Source organism: Vulpes vulpes, chromosome 4 (assembly GCF_048418805.1).
Source record: "Vulpes vulpes isolate BD-2025 chromosome 4, VulVul3, whole genome shotgun sequence".
Classification (NCBI taxonomy): Eukaryota; Metazoa; Chordata; class Mammalia; order Carnivora; family Canidae; genus Vulpes; species Vulpes vulpes.
The window spans coordinates 90,145,281-90,165,215 of record NC_132783.1 but is presented as its reverse complement, the minus strand read 5'-3'; the positions used below and the strand labels follow the sequence as shown (position 1 = coordinate 90,165,215).

The 19,935-nt window shown below is 38.7% G+C and overlaps 1 protein-coding gene across 7 annotated transcripts in view; it reads right to left on the bottom strand.

Moving 5' to 3' along the window:
- NRG3 (neuregulin 3) overlaps positions 1 to 19,935 on the bottom strand; it is a 1,028,669-nt gene that overhangs the window by 224,895 nt on the left and 783,839 nt on the right. For all 7 annotated transcript variants that reach the window (XM_072756372.1, XM_072756373.1, XM_072756376.1 and 4 more), the window contains exon 3: positions 19,671 to 19,744. In XM_072756372.1, coding sequence (XP_072612473.1) covers positions 19,671 to 19,744 — 74 coding nt within the window. The remainder of the gene's footprint in view (positions 1 to 19,670; positions 19,745 to 19,935) is intronic.

Genomic DNA, 19,935 nt, shown 5'->3' with positions numbered 1-19,935 from the left:
TTATTTTACTTTACTTTATTCTATTTTACTTTACTTTACTTTATTTTATTTTATTTATTATTTTATTCTATTCTATTCTATTCTATTCTATTCTATTCTATTCTATTCTATTTTATTTTTACCTTTAGACTTTTCCTAGGACAGCACATCTTTCCCATGACTTTAACCACTATTTATATGGTGATGATTCACAAATCTATAAACCCAGCCTTGACTTCTCTCCAGGACTCTAGCTTCCAGATGGATAGGCCATCTCAGTTCTACCTTGCCGGAGTCATAAGCTTGATTCCCCTCACCCTCCAGCTAAACTTCCTCATGTTTTAGAGCCTTAGCAAAACAAACAGCATTCATCCAGTTGCTCAAATGGAAGTTATTTATTATTCTTGCCCCCCCTCTTGTTCCCCACATCCTTTCCATTGTCTAGTTCTATTGACTTTATTTCTAAAAACACACTTCCCTCTACATCTGTTAATAACACCCTAGTTCAAGGCACCCAAATCCCTTGTCTTCTAACAGCTCTCCACAATTCTATCATTACCCACCCCCCACATACATTTATCACACAAAGAGATTTTTTTTGTAATTGTAAATGAGGTACATCATTCTTTTCCTTAAACATCTCTAATGGCTTCATGTCACTATCAGAATAAAGTATAAATAACTCACCCTGGCTGACAAATGGCCACAGGGTCTGGTCTCTGTCTACTTAGTGTTGCTTTCTTTCTCAGTCTAGAGTGGGTATGCCCAACCTCAGCACTACTGACAGTTTGGGTCAGATAATTCTTTGTGGTGTGGTGCTGTCCTGTGCATGACAGGATGCCTCTAGGCACTAGGATGCCAAGAGCAACTTCCTCCCAAGCAGTGATAATGAAAAGTATCTCCCAACATTGCCTAACATTGCCTGGGGGGTGGGGAGGGGCGGCGAGATTCCTCCTGGTTGAGAAGCACTAGTCTAAGTCCAGTTGCCCGGAAAGTCCTGCATGCATGTTGCCTAGTTACTCCTCCAGTTTCATCCTCAAAGATCTCTTGATTAGAATGACAATTATAGGGTCACCTTAGTCTTCATCTAGTATGTCTCATCATTTATTCTGGCCTTTTGTGTGTATATGTGTTTTGTTTTGTTTTAAAAATAACAGGTTTATCCCAGGCTTAAGATCCTTTGTTTGAATGTTTTCTCTCCATGGAAAGCTGTTATCTTGTTTTTCAGATCTTAGTTTTTTTGTTTTTTGGGGGTTTCTTTAGATTTTATTTATTTATTCATGAGACACACACAGAGAGAGAGGCAGAGACACAGGCAGAGGGAGAAGCAGGCCCCATGCAGGGAGCCTGACGTGGGATTCGATCCCGGGTCTTCAGGATCAGGCCCTGGGATGAAGGCGGTGCTAAACTGCTGAGCCACCCGGGCTGCCCCAGATCTTAGTTTAAATGATATTTCTCTTCTGATCAAATTCAAAATAAAATAACAATTGAATCATTCTCTACTCAGTTACCACATCACTGTCTAAGTTTGCTTATTTATTTATTTCTCTATATACTTTGAATCTCTGTGCCTCCCATCAAACACTGGACAAAAACAGCTGCTTTGTCTGCTTAGAACAGTGCTTGTTCCACAGAAGGTCCTGCATGAATGACTGAATAGATGAAACTCTTCCTGACAACTCAACAAGGTTCAGTTTCTATTTTATGGATCATTATTGCACTCTGGACATTTACCTCCTGGCACTTTTTACAAATATCAATTAATAAGTCATTAGCATAATGATGAATTCTTAGAAGTGCCATGAGGACAGGATCTCTGTCTTTCTTTTCAACTCTGAAAGGGAGAATTTGTACTCTCATAAAATGTACTGCTTACATATTTTACTTGGACAATCAATTATAAATCAGTTAATCACAGTGCACATGTACATAGTGCATAGGTAGAAATACTTAGAAAACACATAATCTGATTGGAAAGTTAGATTTGTCAAGATAAGTACATATTTATCCTTCAGAAGAAGTTTACATTATTTTGTAAAATTCCACTCATGTGTGGTTGCTTTCCTTTCATTTCCTCAATGGTTTCAGAAACATTGTAGTTCTTGGCTTCATCACTAATGATTAATGATGGGGAAAAAAAATTTGTGCTTACTTAATTTCTTAAATTGAATTCCCCTTGCAGTTATAATGTAGCCATATTCCCATTCTATGATAATATATGATAAGTATAGAAGGAGCTCAAGTTGACTTTGTCAGGAAATCACTAACATACTAGCATGTGTCGTAAAAAGGCATGCCTTCCTCCATGGCTTCTACTGAACGGCAAGAGGGTCTCAGAGTCAATGTGATACAACAAGCATCACTTGCTTCTTAGTGAGCTACTTTTCCTTTACAATTGGTTATTTTCCTCTCAGATTTACTAAAACTATACTACTTTAATGATAAAAGCCATTGACAGATACCTGTAACTATAGGTTCAGAAACCTGAAAAATTATAACATATAAAAGGGAAAAGATGGATCCCTGGGTGGCGCAGTGGTTTAGCGCCTGCCTTTGGCCCAGGGCACGATCCTGGAGACCCGGGATCGAATCCCACGTTGGGCTCCCAGTGCATGGAGCCTGCTTCTCCCTCTGCCTATGTCTCTGCCTCTCTCTCTCTCTCTCTGTGACTATCATAAATAAATAAATAAATAAATAAATATTTTTTAAAAGGGAAAAGATTCAAAGGCCAAAAAAAGGATTGAATTGAGGTAGTTGGAGGAAGAATTTGGTATTCCAGGACAAGAGGAAAATCAGGATAAGATTCACCTGTCATTTAAAGATGTTGATATATAGTTATTCATGGTTAAGACAAAGCAGAGTTGATCAGCATGCTTAGTATAGACACATTTTGTGTCAGAAGAACTTTTGTAGAAATGGCTGAACAGACATTAGAGAGCAGCTGTTGAGGTGCATAGTGATGGATAAGAGAGCCTAAAAGTACAAATGAGTCCTAGGGGTCCCAGGCTTATTGGAGTATATCCCAGGTCCTGAGAGAACTTTGTCCTCAAAGCTAATCCACCATCTGCTTTCTTGGAGGATTCACTGTAAGACTGAAAACAAGCAATGCATTTTTACTTTTAGAGAAATGTCTAGAGTGAGTCCTTGGACTATAAATCGATGAGCATGCTAAACACAACCTCAACGTGCAAAATGTATTTATGGAATATTAGTCAATACTAACAAATAAAAAAAAAAAAACTAACAAATCCCTGAGGAGCAACCTGGGTATATGAAGAATAAGTTAAGTCAGGTTCACCTTATTTCCCTCTTTGCATGCTAATTTCCCTCTTTGACAGCAATGCTAAATTAGAAAAATGTGAAATATGGGATGCCTGGGTGGCTCAGTGGTTGAGCGTCTGCCTTTGGCTGAGGGCATGATTCCAGAGTTCCAGGATCAAGTCCCACATCGGGTTCCCTGCAGGGAGCCTGCTTCTCCCTCTGCCTGTGTGTTGCCTCTCTCTCTCTGCATCTCTCATGAATAAATAAATAAAATCTTAAAGAAAAAAAGAAAAACGTGAAATAGATAGAATACCTAGACTCATCTTCAGCTCCTTAAGGACAAGAAAATAAATTATGTATCCGATTTTGTTCTGTGGAATAAAACCTGTGGTTGTTTGTATATGCAGTAATTAAGGGTAGACTCCCCATCTTAGATGTTCCTCCTTCTTAATCTTCCCCACATTTCCTTTGGTTGAAGGAGTTCTCTCTCTCTGTGGAAGCCAAGATGTCAGATTCTTTCTCTCTCTGCTCCTCATAGAGTCAGGAGTAAAGCTTACTGCCTAAAGCTACGACTCGGCATCTCACCTGCAAAATGGCAGCAATGATATCAATCTTGGTGGCTTCTGGGGCAGAGAGACTGAGATGAAATCAAATTAAGTGTGAAAAATAAGAGATATTAGGTGTCTAGCCCTTTCTAGGCTGACTGTTTGAGTAGAATATACAAACTACTATGAGATTATGAAAGGGAACAGGTAACTGCCTCGGGGGCCGATGGTAATGACTACAAAGGCAGTATAATAACATTTTCAAGCTTAAAACAAGAGAGGATGAATATATCTGGCTATAGGTCTGTTGCTGCTGGGCACCATGAAACCGGGGCACGTGAAAAAGAGAGTGGTGTTCATATCTTCCCTTGGCTGGTAATGCCTCTCTGTCCTGAATCATGCTTGCTAACAATGAAATAGGAGACATTAAATAACCTGAGATATTTGTGAGATATATCTTTCTACCCTTGACTACTATCCTAGGTAAAGTGCTTTTCTAAGCAACACAGAGTTTCTACTTGGGAAATCATTCGGTTCTTCTTTATCAGCACAAAGATGTCGATTTTAGGATTCTTTGTCTTACTGAACCAACTTGGCAGCTGAACCGTTAAATTCCAAGATTATTAATAGCATAGCAGTTTGTAGTTATAAAACTGTCACCATGTGTCTGCTCATACTCTCTATATATTAAGTTATAAGTATCACTAATTTCTGATACCATGATAATTAATATATACCAATAATGAATGACCCACAATATAAGTTTTCATGTTAAAGTAATATATACTTGCTCCAGAAAATAAAAACCCCAAAAAGTGAAAAGGAGAGATATTATCAAGCAAATAATGCTACATAAGACCATGGGATTGATCTCCAGATCACAAGGTATAGTAGCCAGTTAACTGGGGCTAAAGCTTGTCTTTCCTCCTTGGCTATGAAAAAGAAAAGAGAGGTACTTAGGATGCCACTTCCAGAGGCAATGCAATCTTTCTCTCTTCTCTTCTCTCTTTCTTCTTCCCTCCCTTATTTTTAATTTTTAACTTTACAGCCTGGCTTCTTCTGCTTCATTAACTCATGGTCCATCATGGCTACCTTTCAGTGTAACAATTAGCTCCTAAGTCTATATTGCTAATAAATTGTGGGTGGTGGTGGAGGGGAGTGAATGAAAACTTGCCCTCACATTAATTTTAATACATGTAATAAGACCTCAATAATTAAGAGTATTACACTGATCAACAGATCACACAAATAGTATTATAGACAAATAGATCAATAGAAGAGAATAGGAATATCAGGCATAGAATCAAATAAATATTTGATATACTATTATTGTATATGTCATTAATTTGTAAGTATATGATATTTAACATATAAATACCACTTAACTTATTGATAGATATGATATTAATAATTTTCATAAAATAAATTGGGAATCTCTATAATAATCTAGGAAAAAAGAAACCTGAATATTTTTCAAGGTTTAAGCATAAAATACAGAAACTATCAAATTTAAATGGGATAATTATAGAATGACGTTGGAGTGAGGAAAACCTTTTAAAAGTATTAAATAAAATGCAGTAGCCACAAAAAGAAAATAATTGATTTATTCTCATATAAAAAAAAAGATGGAAAGAAGGAAGAAAGGGAGGGAGGAAGGGAAGGAGGAAGGGAGAGAGGAAAATTTACTGCTTGGGCATGAACTATGATAATAAAAGACAAAATGCAAAGGTCAAAAGAGAAAAAGTATTTGAACCTTCTGTCACTATTAAAGGCCTAAATTCCTTTATATATAAACAGTTCCTACGAATTATTTAAAAAATGACCAATAACAATACAAAATTGAGCAAGGTATATATTAGGAAAGTTCACAGGAAATGAAATACAATAGCTCTTAAACATGTGAAAAGATGCTCTATGTCACTCATCATAAAAGAAATTCAATTAAAAACTACTCTTCTAAGAGTGAACAAAGATAAAATAGTTTGAGAAAACAATGTGGCATGTTGAAGAGACTGGAGAAACAGAGGGTTTGGAGAAGGTTTGAGAATTTAAATTGGTACCATTCTAGGGATGACAATGAAGAAAACCCCCAAATCTACAAAGGTGCACATAATTGACTCAGCCCACTGCTAGAAATGCTCCATATTGCATATTGCTTAAAATAGCATACTGTAAACAGCAAATAACCTAAATGCAAATCCACAGATGAGTTGTTAATTTTGTGTTATATACAATCAGTGTAAAAGAAATATGCTATGCAATTATAAAAAGAATGAGAATGTTCTCTATATATTACACTAAAATAACCCTGAAGATCTATTTCCATTTGGAAAAACAAGATGGAATAGCATATTATGGGCTGTTATTTACATTAAAAGGCAAAGGACTTTTTTGTTTATTTTGCTTTTGTAAATATATTATTTCTTTACATATTAATATATGATAAGAATATTATTTGTTGTCATTATAAATACATGATAAAGTAACTTTGTAAGGATTTATAAGAGGCAAACATCAGTGATTGCCTGTGAGGGAAACTGGTGAACGGGAGGATAGGGGTGGAGGCTTTTATTGTAAACACTTTTCTATTGCTTAGTATTGAACCATGTGAATATATCACTATCCTAAAATTAAATTAAACTAAAAAATGTATTATAAAATAAAATTTTGTGAGTTTAGTAATTATCCGTCACACTTAGCAAAGTCATAGGTATTTGTAGACACTAAATGAGTTTTGAAATGGATGGACTAAAAATAAAATTCTCATTTAAAAATGAGAATGAGTTAAACAAGTTACCTTGGGCAAGTCTTTCTTTCACTCATTTAATCAAAATGAATCTGAACATCTGATGAGATAGAAGCATGGTAGGCACTTGGCATAGCAGTAATCCAACCCAATACAACCCCTGTTCTCCTATAGAATCTACATTTTCTATTTCAGTAATCAGCTGATTCAGTTCTATAACGAAAACCAAAAAACACACATCACACACACAAAAACTAGCAGAAGTCTAAGCGAAAGTCTGAAGATTTTATTTGGACTTATAGTGAAATATATTCAAGGACTAACGCTGTTTCATAAAATACGTCTGATATTAGAGCATGCTAGATCTCTCTCAGTTTATGTCTCCTTATGCCCTAGAATAAATCTTCATAGTTTTCTTCATCTGGGTCTCTGAGCTTCTTAGTCTTATTTGTATTGTTCAAAACTAAATGGGAATAATAGTAATAGCTATTTTATCTATTATTTGTCAGAGTTAAATGGCAGAACATATAGAACACATGTGACCTTATAACTGGCAAAGTTTCTTGCATGAATTAGGATGGGTCCTCAATAAGTGCTACTTATGTCTGAATCATCTAACTTTATGGAAATGTTTGTTGGAGTTTTAAATTCCACCTTGTTCACTCTTAGTTGAGGGGAAGCATTTACAGATTATTCACAAAACACGCCTCTTGGGTCTGGAATGTGTTTCTGGGCCATCGATGTAGGTTATTCCCTGTATTTGGAAATTTCCTACAGGTGTAATCATAAAGCATTATGTGAGGACAAGAAATTATGAAAAACTGGAAATCTGATCATTTCCCCATGATTTACAACATGGTGGGGATCAACGGCCAGATTGATTCCACATTAATTCTCTCACAGAACTTCCCTGGAGGGTATGAAGTATTCAAGATTTCAAAAAAATGGAGACAATGGAGATACCAACCAATATAATTGAACAGTTAGGACTGATTAATAGGGAAAGACTGACAAGTTAAGAGAGCTAGAAATTCAGAAAATCCAATATTCTCAAAAATGTATTCTCATATAAAATGAATCATAAAAAAACTCATTTTAACTGCTCACAATTTTATAAAGTGTGTTGTGAAGTAGATTATATATCTTGCACTATACTGCTTGACCCAACCATTGTACCCCAAGCTGTCATTCTTATGCACCCATCTCTTCACCTAATTTAAATTGAACTTGTAATCATACTGCTAGCCATGACACCTAATCAAGATATTTATTTCAAGAAATGATGAAGAAGGCTTTGCTCTTAGACCCTCATGAAAGATCAATCAATCGATGGATAGATTAGATAAACAAAAAAACTCTTTTTTTTTGCAAAAACAACCTTGTCTATTATTTTGCCCTTCAAGTGTCAGTTCCTTGACTTAAAAATAAAAGCACAAACATTTTATTAGTCCCTATCAGAAAGCATCTGGAAGCTAAAGTGTAGAATTAGCAGATCTGAATGTAAATTCTTAGAAACTGAGTAATTTGGGTCAGTTAATCAAATTCTCTGAATCAGTTTCTTTAACTATAGAATAACCCTGGTTTAGGATGGGTAATAAATGAAAAAATGTAGATGGAGACCTATCACAATATTCTGCTCTTAGTAAGTCCTCATTCCATGAAAATTGTTTGTATTCAAAATATGGCCCTACTATTAAAGGAAAACCCATAACCCTCTGTCTCTGATTACTGCCAACAGTGTGGTCAATTTTTATACTTCTCTGTGCTCACTTTTCTAGTCCACATTATGAGAGTAGCTATTTACAATCTGTGTGTCCAATTTTTAAAAACTACATAAACATCGAAAGAGTGATAGTACTACCAAATTAGCAATAAAGATGGTAACAGCTCAGATCATTCCATTTCATGTCAGTCACAAGAGTGAAATTGTCCCATCATCCTCTCTCAAAAAGCTCTCTCAAGGAGGATGGTGAGTATATGCTTGGTACTGCACTACTTTGGCCATCTCCCGCCATCAGCGTCATATAGAACACTACCTAATAATAATAATAATAATAATAATAATAGTAATAATAAATTTTGCTACTTATTCCCAAACCCTAACAGCTCCTGGGCACAGAATATAAATAAATAGATGGATTTAGAAAAGTCTATTAACATAGGTGTAAGGCTAGGTTACGATTTTCTCTGTGTTCTATGGAATGTAGTAATAACTATTTAGGGATACACGTAATGTTATTAGATGTGATTGAAATTTATCCAAAATGGAGTACAAGGAGGAAACACAAAACGACATGAGCAAGATAAACCCAGATGCTCCATATACCCTTGGGTGAGGATCAATTTAGCCTTGTGGTTATAGTTGCTCTGCTGTAACTCTTCAGGTATTCTTGGCTAAAGCTTCCATCATTTTTCTTTCAATTCTTTCTTCTAGTTACTCATATGCGCATCATTTGGAAATTTCCAGATAAAAAGGCCATTGGAATAGTCTCAAAAGATTGTCCCCTCATAGATTTTCAGTGCAAACAACAAATACATTATGGTTACTGGTAGAAAGCCACATTAGTGTCTAAATGTGTGTGAAGGGGGAGCCATTCTCATGCATAAGTAACAAATCAACTACGATGAATATAGAAATAAACTGCAAAATATTGTGTCTGTAAAATTAAACTGTATTGAAGGCTGCATGAATGAGGGGCTTCCCACAGCTTATCTGAGCAGTAAGAACCCTATTAAGATCTCTCAAATTGGAGAGAGTGAGGGAAGGGCAGTGGGGGATGGAGTGGAGCTGAGCACTTATCCCGAGCTGGATGTCTTCCTGCACAGGTAGCCCATGGACAACTCAACTCCTGGTTCATACCAACTGCAGGAGTAAGTGTCTGTTAGGTAGACAGAAAGAACTCTGCTAAGATTTTCTCTTCAGGGAGTCATGGTGTGGGCAGAGTACAAGCTTGGCAGCAGCAGACTCCTAATGACCAAAATGAACATGGAACACCATCACAAGACACACTGGGCTTCCCTCTCACTCCTGGCTTGTAGCCTGCCCTCTTCTGCTAGGGACCAAAGTGGCAATTCGCAAGATAAAACTAGATAAAACTGGATTGTGTTCATCATCCTTCATCTTGGCCCACAAGATTCTATGGGAACCCTCACACAATTGTTCAGAAAACACCTCAAACAAACAAAAAATAAACAAAAAAAAACAAAAAAAAAAGCACAGTAGTGTAAAAAGTCACACAGAAAAATAATGATGCTCAGAGGAATGAGGAGTGAGGTGAGGAATCATAATAATTAAAACTCTGTGGGAAAGAGTTGTTACCAACATTTTTTTGCTATCAACTTTTGAATCTGTTACTTCATTTTTCATGTTTAGACTGCATAATCTATGGGGTTTAAATTTTAGCACTACCACTCACTGAATGTGTATCTTCGAGCAAATACTTTTACTTACCTTTGTTTCATTTTTTTTTTCATCATTAAAGTGGAGCCCTTTTTGTATCTACTTCACAGGGCTGTATGAGGATTATTTGTAAAGTGCTGAGCCTAGTGTCTGACACAGTGAGCATTAAAAAAGTTTGTTGTTATTTTCATTCTTTTAATAATTACTAAATTATTAAACACATATTATAGATAGTTGGGAGACTATAGAAAAATATTGACAAGAAAAAATTATGCATATTTCTACCACATTTTGCAGTGGATTGCCTCCCAGTCATTTTTTCAAAATCTCATATATTAAGTGTAAACATATATTTTACAAATTTAGGTGACCATATAGTACTGCTTTACATATTTTTGGTCATTGTAATTACTCATAGCTCTCTCCTTTGCTTTCTATGGATCCTAGGTTAGATGATAAGTTATGTGCTCACCTATTCACACCATATATGCTATTTCAAATCCTACATTTTATTTAATATCATACAATAGCTGCTTTTCATAACAGTAGATGCTGTTCTAAAATATCACGTGTAACAAGTTCTATACGGTATATGAATGAACCATATTTTGTCAATCAAACCATTATCTTTTTTAAAAACAAGAAGAAATATGGAAATAATGTTATCAAATGTAAAATGTATTATAGATTTCTTAAAATTAAATGCCCTTGTGTTATTTCTATCTATAGAATAGATGGAAACACAAACAGCACCAAATATACATAATTATGGAATATATGATTAAGACCACATTTATATCCATCAGGAATCTTCAGATTATTCAATAAATTCAGTTAGGATAATGGTTTAACCCTATTTTTAAAAATATTTTTCATAATCTCTTAAGTATACACAAATGCAAATGTCAGATAGGTTGACTATATAACCATAGGTATATATGTAAATTACGTAGACAATAAACTTTTAATGGCTAAATTAGTAAAATATATTGTTTCATGGTGAAGGAGGTCCAAGTATTAAAACATATGAACTATTTCTTAAATAATGGATAGATTTGGTCACATAAAAGGCAAAACTTCTTTATGTGCCAAAAAAGACAAGTAATAAATCAAAGAGCAATCTCAAAAAATTATTACATATGTGATAGTAGATGGTTTTTTCTTCAAAATAACAAATTCCTTTAAATAAGACAAAAAAAAAAAAAAAACTACCAGACTTGAAAGTGAGCAAGAATTTTAAAGAACTTTAAAAGTCTAAATGAAACTGATAAATATACAAATGAAAAAGTATTCAATTTTGCTGATAATCAAAGAAATTCTATCTAAAACATTGGTGAGATACAATTTTCCCTATGAAATTATCAATTAAAAACAGTATCTAGTTCTGTGTGAAAAAAAGTAAAATGAACTTTCTCCTACTGTGTTCATGGAAATATAAATTAATATAGCTTTTCAGAAGAAAAGTTATCAAAGTGTATTAAAAGTCCAGACATGCACTCTTAAGAAATAAACTGTACAAGATATGCATAATGCTTACCAAACACTGTAATCATGAAAAATTGGAAATCCACTAAATGATCCAGCACAGATTTGTAAAAAATTTATAAGACATGCTTATAATGTTATACTCTTTAATAGTTTAGAAAAATATAAGATTATATTATGCTGTGGTAAAAACGTCATAATGTATTCAGAGGCCAAAAAAAAAAAAAAAAGAAAAAGCAGATTATGATATATGTACAGAATGGTCCCAACTTGGTTAGGAAAATTAGTATATTATGTAATGAGATGTTAGATTTTAATTCTTCCTACCTCAGATTTGATTAAGGTATCAATATAACGGATAATAGATAATGAAGTGTGAAACTAATCACTACGTGCAGAATTTATAAAGGAAATGATCCAATAATCTAGAGCCATTCCAGAACACTTGATCTCCCTCGCTGGCTCTGAAAACATAAAGGCAGTGGGAAAAATATGGGTAAGAAAGCCATCTTGGTCCTGAGAGTCTGATGACAGAGGAGTATGAGTGGATTGCTCTCCAGAGCATGTGGGGACAACAGGTGTGTCAGCAGGTCCTGTGGACTAGCTGTGGACCCCATGCAAGAAAGAGGGGATGCCGGCTGCCTGAAGTCCAGCCTGAGAGGCTCCTACTCAGGCCTAAGGACAGCCCACCACTGCCCCAGGTGCAGCAGACCCTCAGCAAGCCAGGGCCAACTTAGGGAAGGTAGCAGTTGGGAAGCTGGGAGGACGGAGCAGAGCACAGAGGCTAAGGGGAGGCAAGGTCAGTTATGTTTCCCTCTGGTCCCAGTTTACCTGCCTTCAATGTGTCGGTGGATTTTGCGGTATTTCCACATGAAAAGAACAAAAGAGTTGGACTACCATGTGCTAAAATGATTATGAGTGCTTATCTCTGAAGGATGTCATATTGGGAATTTTTTTAGATTAAATATCCTATCTTCCTAGTATTCTGGAAACAGTGTGCATTTGCATGTTGAGTTGGTAAACTTCAGGTATTTTGTACTAATTAAAAGGATAGATTTGAAGATAATAGCAACTGAATGTAAAACACCATCCATCTGATGGAAATGATAGACTTTATAAAATTCACAGGGACAAGGGCAAAATCGGACAATTCTGTTACTTCGCTTTCAAGGCCAGAACATGGTAATAAGAGTTATAGACTTTATGTATAGACCTGTTCTGCTAACAACATTTTTATGGCTACTGGAGAGCAGAGGAATGTAGAAAATGTAGGCATTCAGAGCAGATTCCAGTCTAGAAGACCCCCCTGTGCCCTCATCAGTATTGATTAATGGACCAGAGGAGCAAGTGGTGATAGTTTCTGCTTTGTGCTCCCAAGAAACTTCCCTTTCTCCTTCTAATTTATAAATGGAAATTTCCTCCCCAGGACCATGTTGCATAGCCTCCTAGAGAGTCCTTCTCATTCCAGTGTGAATATCCTTATAAAGTTGGGCAGTGTGCATCCCGGGTCCACAGCCACAGCACTCCATGTGGAAAGTTCATTACAATACTCTTTTTCTAGATAAGCCTTCCGTGAGCAACCCAACTCTCTCCCCTTCACTTTATGTGAACATTTATTACCTACCCACTTTTATGATATTTCCTTAAGCTGTCTTGTCTTTTATATGTGTGAATGGGGTTTTTTTTGGTACTTGTTTATACATATTTTCTTGCCTCTATGCAATTGCAGCTATTTGAAACCAGGTAATATGCCTACTGCTTTTTAATCCCTGGCAGTATCTGTCTCAGTGCCTCATACACTGCATAGTTATAAAGGGAATAATAACAGTTAAGATAAAATACAACCATCATGATAATAACAGATAACATTTATTGAGCCCTCACTATGTGCTGAGCACAAAGTTCTCTGAATGAATTATTTTATCTAATTCTAACAATAACTGTATGCATTAGAGGCTATTAATATTTTATAAAGAAGAAAACCAGAACCCATCAAGATTAGGCAACTTATCTTATTTCAAACTAATAGTAAGACTTTGAATGAATGAAACATAATTTCTCTCTCTCTTTTGGACATTACATCCTTTGGAGCCTACAATCCAATTTAAATATATGCAGTTTGCTAGGCCATGGTTTACAGATGGTAGGATCCTTAATTATTATAGTTTGAATCCGTAGCATGGGCGCACTCTGTATGTGCTAATTATTTGGGGGAATAAACAAGTGAACGAATAAGAAGATATATTATTTCATACAGAAAACGAGAGCCGTTTTCTGCTTTTAACCAGGATCCTTCTACAGGTAAAGAAACTGAGCCTCAATTACACTGTGACTGATCAAGGCCATGTTGCTAATCCGGATCATCTTTCCTTACACTCCTATATCTCACTATTGACACACTGAAGGATTTTCTATACGTTACATGAAATGGAGAAAGGCAAGAACGTAGAGCCTGTGTCTCTTTGGGGACGTCCCAAATGATAGTCTTCAAAGAAATCTCTTGCATAAGCTTTGCCTGCATCTGCCTGGGCTCCTGGGCCCCATACTGGGTCTTTAAAGGGGGCTCTTGAGTCTCCTTCTCCTGCACAGCAGAGGAGCATCACTGTGCCCCGAGCTGAATGGTTTGAGCACTGGGTAAGTGATAATCCAGTGGGCTCCCTGGTACACAGGGAAGCAGACCTACTGTGCTCAGACCTGACAAATTCATTCTCCCCGCAAACCATTACAAATGGGGCTGTGTTGACTGGCTCAGTGCCGGCGCTCCCACTAGGGCTAGAACCACATGCTACTGCAAATTTATTTTTTGGGTCCCGAAGTGATTATTTCAGGTAAGCTGGGGTCACATAAACCCAGTCTGGAGGGATGGGACATCTAAACCCACACCATTTTTTCTGCTAGCTTTCCTCTGAACCACAGCTGGATGGCTCCTGGCATTTTAGATGGCACTCTAAGAGCAGAGCCTGGTTCCTAAGACTTAGAGAAATAAAGTAAGAATGTAAATCACAACCAGTAATAACCAGATTAGGCCTAAAATGGAATTACTTATGCTAAGCCTCACAAAAGCAAATCAAAACTTAACTAAGTTTCTATGCTATGCTCTCCCAGAAAAGGTAGGCCAAGGTCAACCAATCCGTACTTGTGTGCTCAGCCCAAGTTACCTGACCAGGCTTTAAGATTTCCCTTTGCTTCATATAAGGTAAGTAACCCTACTTTAACCAGTTAGCAAAATCCCGGTATCACTTCCTCATTCCTACTCACTTTGGTCCATCGAAATCACTCACCTTCTATAGCTCTTCAGGGATCTTTTTTATCTGCTAGGTTGGATGGCGTCCCATCCGTGAACTGCTGAATTTTTATTAGATCTGTAAATCATGGACATTTTTCTTTGCAACGGTTCATATGGACTGGATCTAGAAGTTCTCCTCATCCTCCCTTGGGGGAGACTAGATGACTCTGAAAGTGTAAGCTATAAAAGCCCCATGCCAAAGCCTGGGCCTGCAGACTTGTCACCTGCAGCCAGCCCTGGGGACCCTGGGAGTTAGATGCTGGTGGAGAGAGGAGGTCACAGCTACGTCTGGGAACGGCTACCTTCAGCCACGTGTGAGGAGGACCCTCGCTGTAGATCGGCGTCTTCTCTCCCCTATACCATTCTTTGATTCTGTTCTGATTCCATTCCCTGGAGCTTTTCTCATGCTTCCCCCGGCCAGTGATGACATGAGGATCTTGATGATAACTCAGGTTGGCATGCGCTCCTAAGAGAGGACACTCCGGAAAATGTCTGCCTGCATCCTTGACCAGCTTATGATTCTTCAGTTCCATCTGGTTTTCTGCTTCAAGGTGGAAGATGGTGCCTGACTGGGTGGGTGCAGGTGTTTAGGAAGTGAAAAATGGACAGGAGTGATAGGTTGATCCTGCATTTGTGGAAGGGGGACTGGTTGTGAAGCAATTCAATGAGAAAATGTGTAGAAGATTGCAGGGCTTCCTGGGTGTTGCTGGCTGTAGGAAGCAGAGTGTAGACATATGCAGGTCCAGGATGCCACATCGACAGCTGCTGGCTCCTCCATAGTCAGTTCCTCTGGATTCTGACCCAAGTCTGTGCCTCTTACCACCTTCCTCCTGAACCCATGCTCACTATTCATCCTTGTGATCAGAATGTGGCTTCTGCACACTGAATACGTATGAGGGTTCAATTCACCTGACAGTGATGCAGAAGATATTTTTCCAAAATCTGACATCAAGGCAGCTAGAAGTTTGATTCATGCATGTATACAGGTCTTTCCGAGTGGGGTTAATCACAGGTTCTTTGGGGGTAAAAAATGAGTGTTTAGAAGAGCAGGTCTGAGGACTCACCCTGGGGCCAGGTGTAGACAATGATCATAGCAGCGACTGAGCTTTCTCATGGGGACATCCAGGCATTATTTCCCCAAATGTATGCATGCTGGGGTTTTATTTATTTTTTAAAATTAATTGGAGGGACGCACATTTCCGAAACAACCCTGCCTTGCCTGGGGGAGAACAGAATGACAGAGGTTTCTAACCTGCTGTTAACAGATTTCGCTAAAATAGAGCAGACATTCGGCAAATGGGGAGAGAGGGAAGAAGGAAGAAGGGAGAGAAGAAAGAGGAGAGAGGAGGAGAAAGAGGGAGGCTGTTGGAGGGAAGCTTATTTCCTGAGTGCAGAGTCATTCGAGGATATCATGTGCAGCAAATTAAACGATCCTTCAGCAAGAATTTTGACAAGAAAATTTCATTAGGGATTTAAATCTCTATGGAAGCTCAAGTTGCTGCATTAAGATATGAAAATTGTGCAAATATTGTTCCTTAGAATAATGTTTGCTGCAGGTCATTGAGTTTCAGTCAATGAAATTGAGAGTGATAAATGTCATAGTGGAAACCAGGGAAGATGGGGCGGCAGGGAGGAAGGGAAGAGGCCCGCACTCCAATGCTCAGGCGCCCGAGTCACTTGGATCAGAAGTTAGACTCCAGCATTAACTGGCTGTGTGACCTTGAACAAGTTTATTTAACATCTCCGAGGCCTAATTTCCTCATCTATAAAACGTGAGCAGCTGCCAGTGACTCCGCTAGACTGTGACTTGGGGGGAGGGGGGTTTAGTGAGATAACCCAGGTGAGGCCCCTGGCACAGCGGCGGGCACCCGAGAGCTCTCAACACACACCAGTGACTATGATGAGTCAACGTGGGGCTGCCGTTCCTCGGGCACTGATTTCTTGCCAGTCTGGGTGATGGGTGCCTATTGGGATTATTAGTGCCACTCTTTGGGTGAAATGTCTGGGGTTCAGAGGCCTAGTGAACATGCCAAGGTCACAGAGGAGTAAGTGCCTCTGCCAGCACCATGCCCATGCTTACGGGTCTGTGTTTCTCTCCCTCACTAGACTGCAGGGGCCTCAGAGCCTAAACTCTGTGTGTACCTTTGTACTAACAGAATCTGACCGGTTAGACGGGCCCTGGTAAGAGCTCAGAAAGTACCCCGTGGAGTGAATTCAGGACCACCTAAATCAAGGGAGGCAGGCGTGCATAAATGCTTTTCCCATTTATTTTATTTTATTATTTTCTCCATTTATTTTTTCATTAGTTTTTTAAAAGATTTATTTATTTGACAGAGAGAGAGAGAGAGAGAGAGAGAGAGAGAGAGAGAGGAAGAGCACAAGCAGGGGGAGTAGCAGAGGGAGAGGGAGAAGCAGGCTCCCCACTGAACAGGGAGCCTGACTCCAGGCTCCATCCTGGGACTCCTGGATCCCAGGACCCCACAAAGGCAGACGCTTGACCAACTCAGCCACCCAGGGACCCCTGCTTTTCCCACTTAAACTCTCTGTCTTAGGGACTCATTCATTGGGTTTCTCAATGCTTTCTTTCTTAGTCTTTATTTCAAGGTTTTCTGGAGTATTGACTCACACAACCTTATGCCATTTTACAGGAAAACAGGAGAAAAAGGGGGAAAAAATCATATACTTCCACAATCCAAATACTAAAAGTTCCCTTTCAGCATTTTTTTTCTTACCATTGGACCAAGGGATGTTCCTACTGCAATTTTATGTGACAATAATTTTCTATGTTGCTGTTTTTCACCTAATAGGGATATTTCTTACAAGTATCATTTTAATGGCAATTTAATAGAGCATTATAGATGTGCCATATGAAATTTTACTTAAACATAGTTTTGCTGTTGGTTTTCAGCATGTGTCCATTTTTCACCATTGGAAATACTGCTGCACTAAATATTTTTATGCATATAAGACCGAGGTTTTCAAGCTAGTGATCACTTTTTTTTTAAGGAGCACAGTCCCTACGGAGGGCCTCATCCTCAATTTTGTAGGGATGGACTATGATATCTAAGTGCATGGCAAGGGTTTGGTTAGATTGTCTAAGGAGAGATTATTTCACCTATTTTGCACCATATGTGAGCCCTGCCCCCATACCTTGTCTTCTAACCTGCTGACAGATATCTCAGGGCCATATATGAAAAGTAAAAGGAAGGAAGAAGGAAGGAAGGAGGGGAGAGTAGGAGAGGGAAGAAAGGACAGGGAGAAACCTAAAAGGAGGGAATAATGAAAAAAAAAAACAGAAGAAAGGAAAGGGAAGAACAGAAGGGAAGTAAAGAGAAAGAGAAGGAAAGAAGAGGGGGAAACAGAAACTAGGTATATCAGCCAAAAAAAAAAAAAAAGGAAGAAAAAAGGAGAAAGAACAAAATCCGCAAGCCCATTCTTGTAAGGGCTTTGTAATATTCCAGATCCATGTCTCCAACCACAATCACATGCTTGAGACACCCGCTTAGCGAGTGGCAAGATCATAACATGAAACAACAACAAAAAAACACACTCTAGTAACTGTCCTCTCTCAGGGAATTTCTAGGCACCTGTGCCTCAGGTTTCAGAGAAGGAGATAATTCACAGCCTGCTTGCTTGCTGAATTTTAGGAAACCTCCACTTGTCTCAAGGAGAGTTAAATTTGTAAAGAAGCAAGTAGTTATGATTATATCATAGCTCATCTTGCCAAGATAAAATGCAAAGTAAGTGAAATCATACACACCTTTCCCTTTTAGAAAATTTTGCATTTACCTAAGGAGATGTAGGTAGAAATTCAGCAGCGGGGGCGGAGGGAGAGATGAAAATATGCATTTTGAAAAGATGTGGAAAGATGGCTAGATCTGTCCATTATCCAGCGGTGTGGTCACTCCCCCAGGGCCCACTTCTGTGTGTTGTCAATACGCAATATTTTGTGGAAGTCTGTCTTTATGCATGGTTGTGATTCAGAAAACTGTAACATCGCCTTTTTGGTTTGGAAATGCCTGTCATTATCCTCAGTGAACTAAACTGCTGATTAAATAAAAGAAAGAAAGAAAGAAAGAAAGAAAGAAAGAAAGAAAGAAAGAAAAGAAAGAGGGAGGGAGGGAGGGAGGGAGGGAGGGAGGGAGGAGAGAGAGAGAGAGACAGAAAGGAAAGAAAGAAAGAAAGAAAGAAAGAAAGAAAGAAAGAAAGAAAGAAAAGAAAGAAAGAAAAGAAAGGAAGAAAGAAAGAAAGAAAGATAGAAAGAAAGAAAGAAAGAAAGAAAGAAAGAAAGAAAGAAAGAAAAAGAAAAAAAAAACCCTCCTTTCCATAGAGGTGGTTCAAATTGTAGCCGTCATTGAAAGCACAGAAGATTATTTACGAATAAGGCACAAAATTCACACTTGACTACAACTGGTCAGATTTGCATCCAGTGCTACCTTTACCCCATAGAGAGACAAAGAGCAAAGGATTAGCAATATTTCTCAGTGGCAACCCGTCCCCTTCCACGAATGACACAAAACAAACCATTTGCCAACAGTCCAGTGACCAGTGGTCCTTGCAAGCAGCGTGGCTAAGCATGGGTTTTCCCACCTTGAATGCTTCTTATGTGATGTTTTATATGCACATTTTCTTAGTAAGTACGGTCAACGGGCCTAGGTTTAATATCCTCAAGAATTCCCCAGCAAAGCTTAAGAAGCAGTAGGAGACTGTAGCTTCCAGAACATTCTGTTAGGCCAATTCCCTGCTGTCACAGCAGGCCTGGCGGGGACCTGCGAGCTCAGGGAGCCCCGCGGGCTGCATCCAGAGACCAGGTCCCCTCGTGGAAGACATGCAGACCCAGGCCCAGGGCAAGTCCCCGCGGAGACAGCTTCGGCCTCTGACACCTGTCCCCTCGGCCCCCCCAGGCCGCCTTCAGCAGAGCAAGCCCTGCTCCCACCTTAGAGAGAGAAGAAAAACTGTTTGACCTACTTGGATCCGACAGGATGGAATCCGTTTTCGGCAGGAACTGGTCACACCGCACTCCCTGGTAGCCTTCTCTGCACCTGGGGACAGGGGGACAAACACATGCATGTGGCCGTGAAAGACTCCAACCAGCAGCCCGGCTAGAGACCAGGGCCCGCCTGCCCTGCTGGGGCGATCCCCGCCACGGGCTCAGGCTACGGGGACACAGCCCAGCACTTTGCTGTCACTGTTTCAGAGGGGAAGTCGAACAGCACCTTGAGGTGCCCCCCAG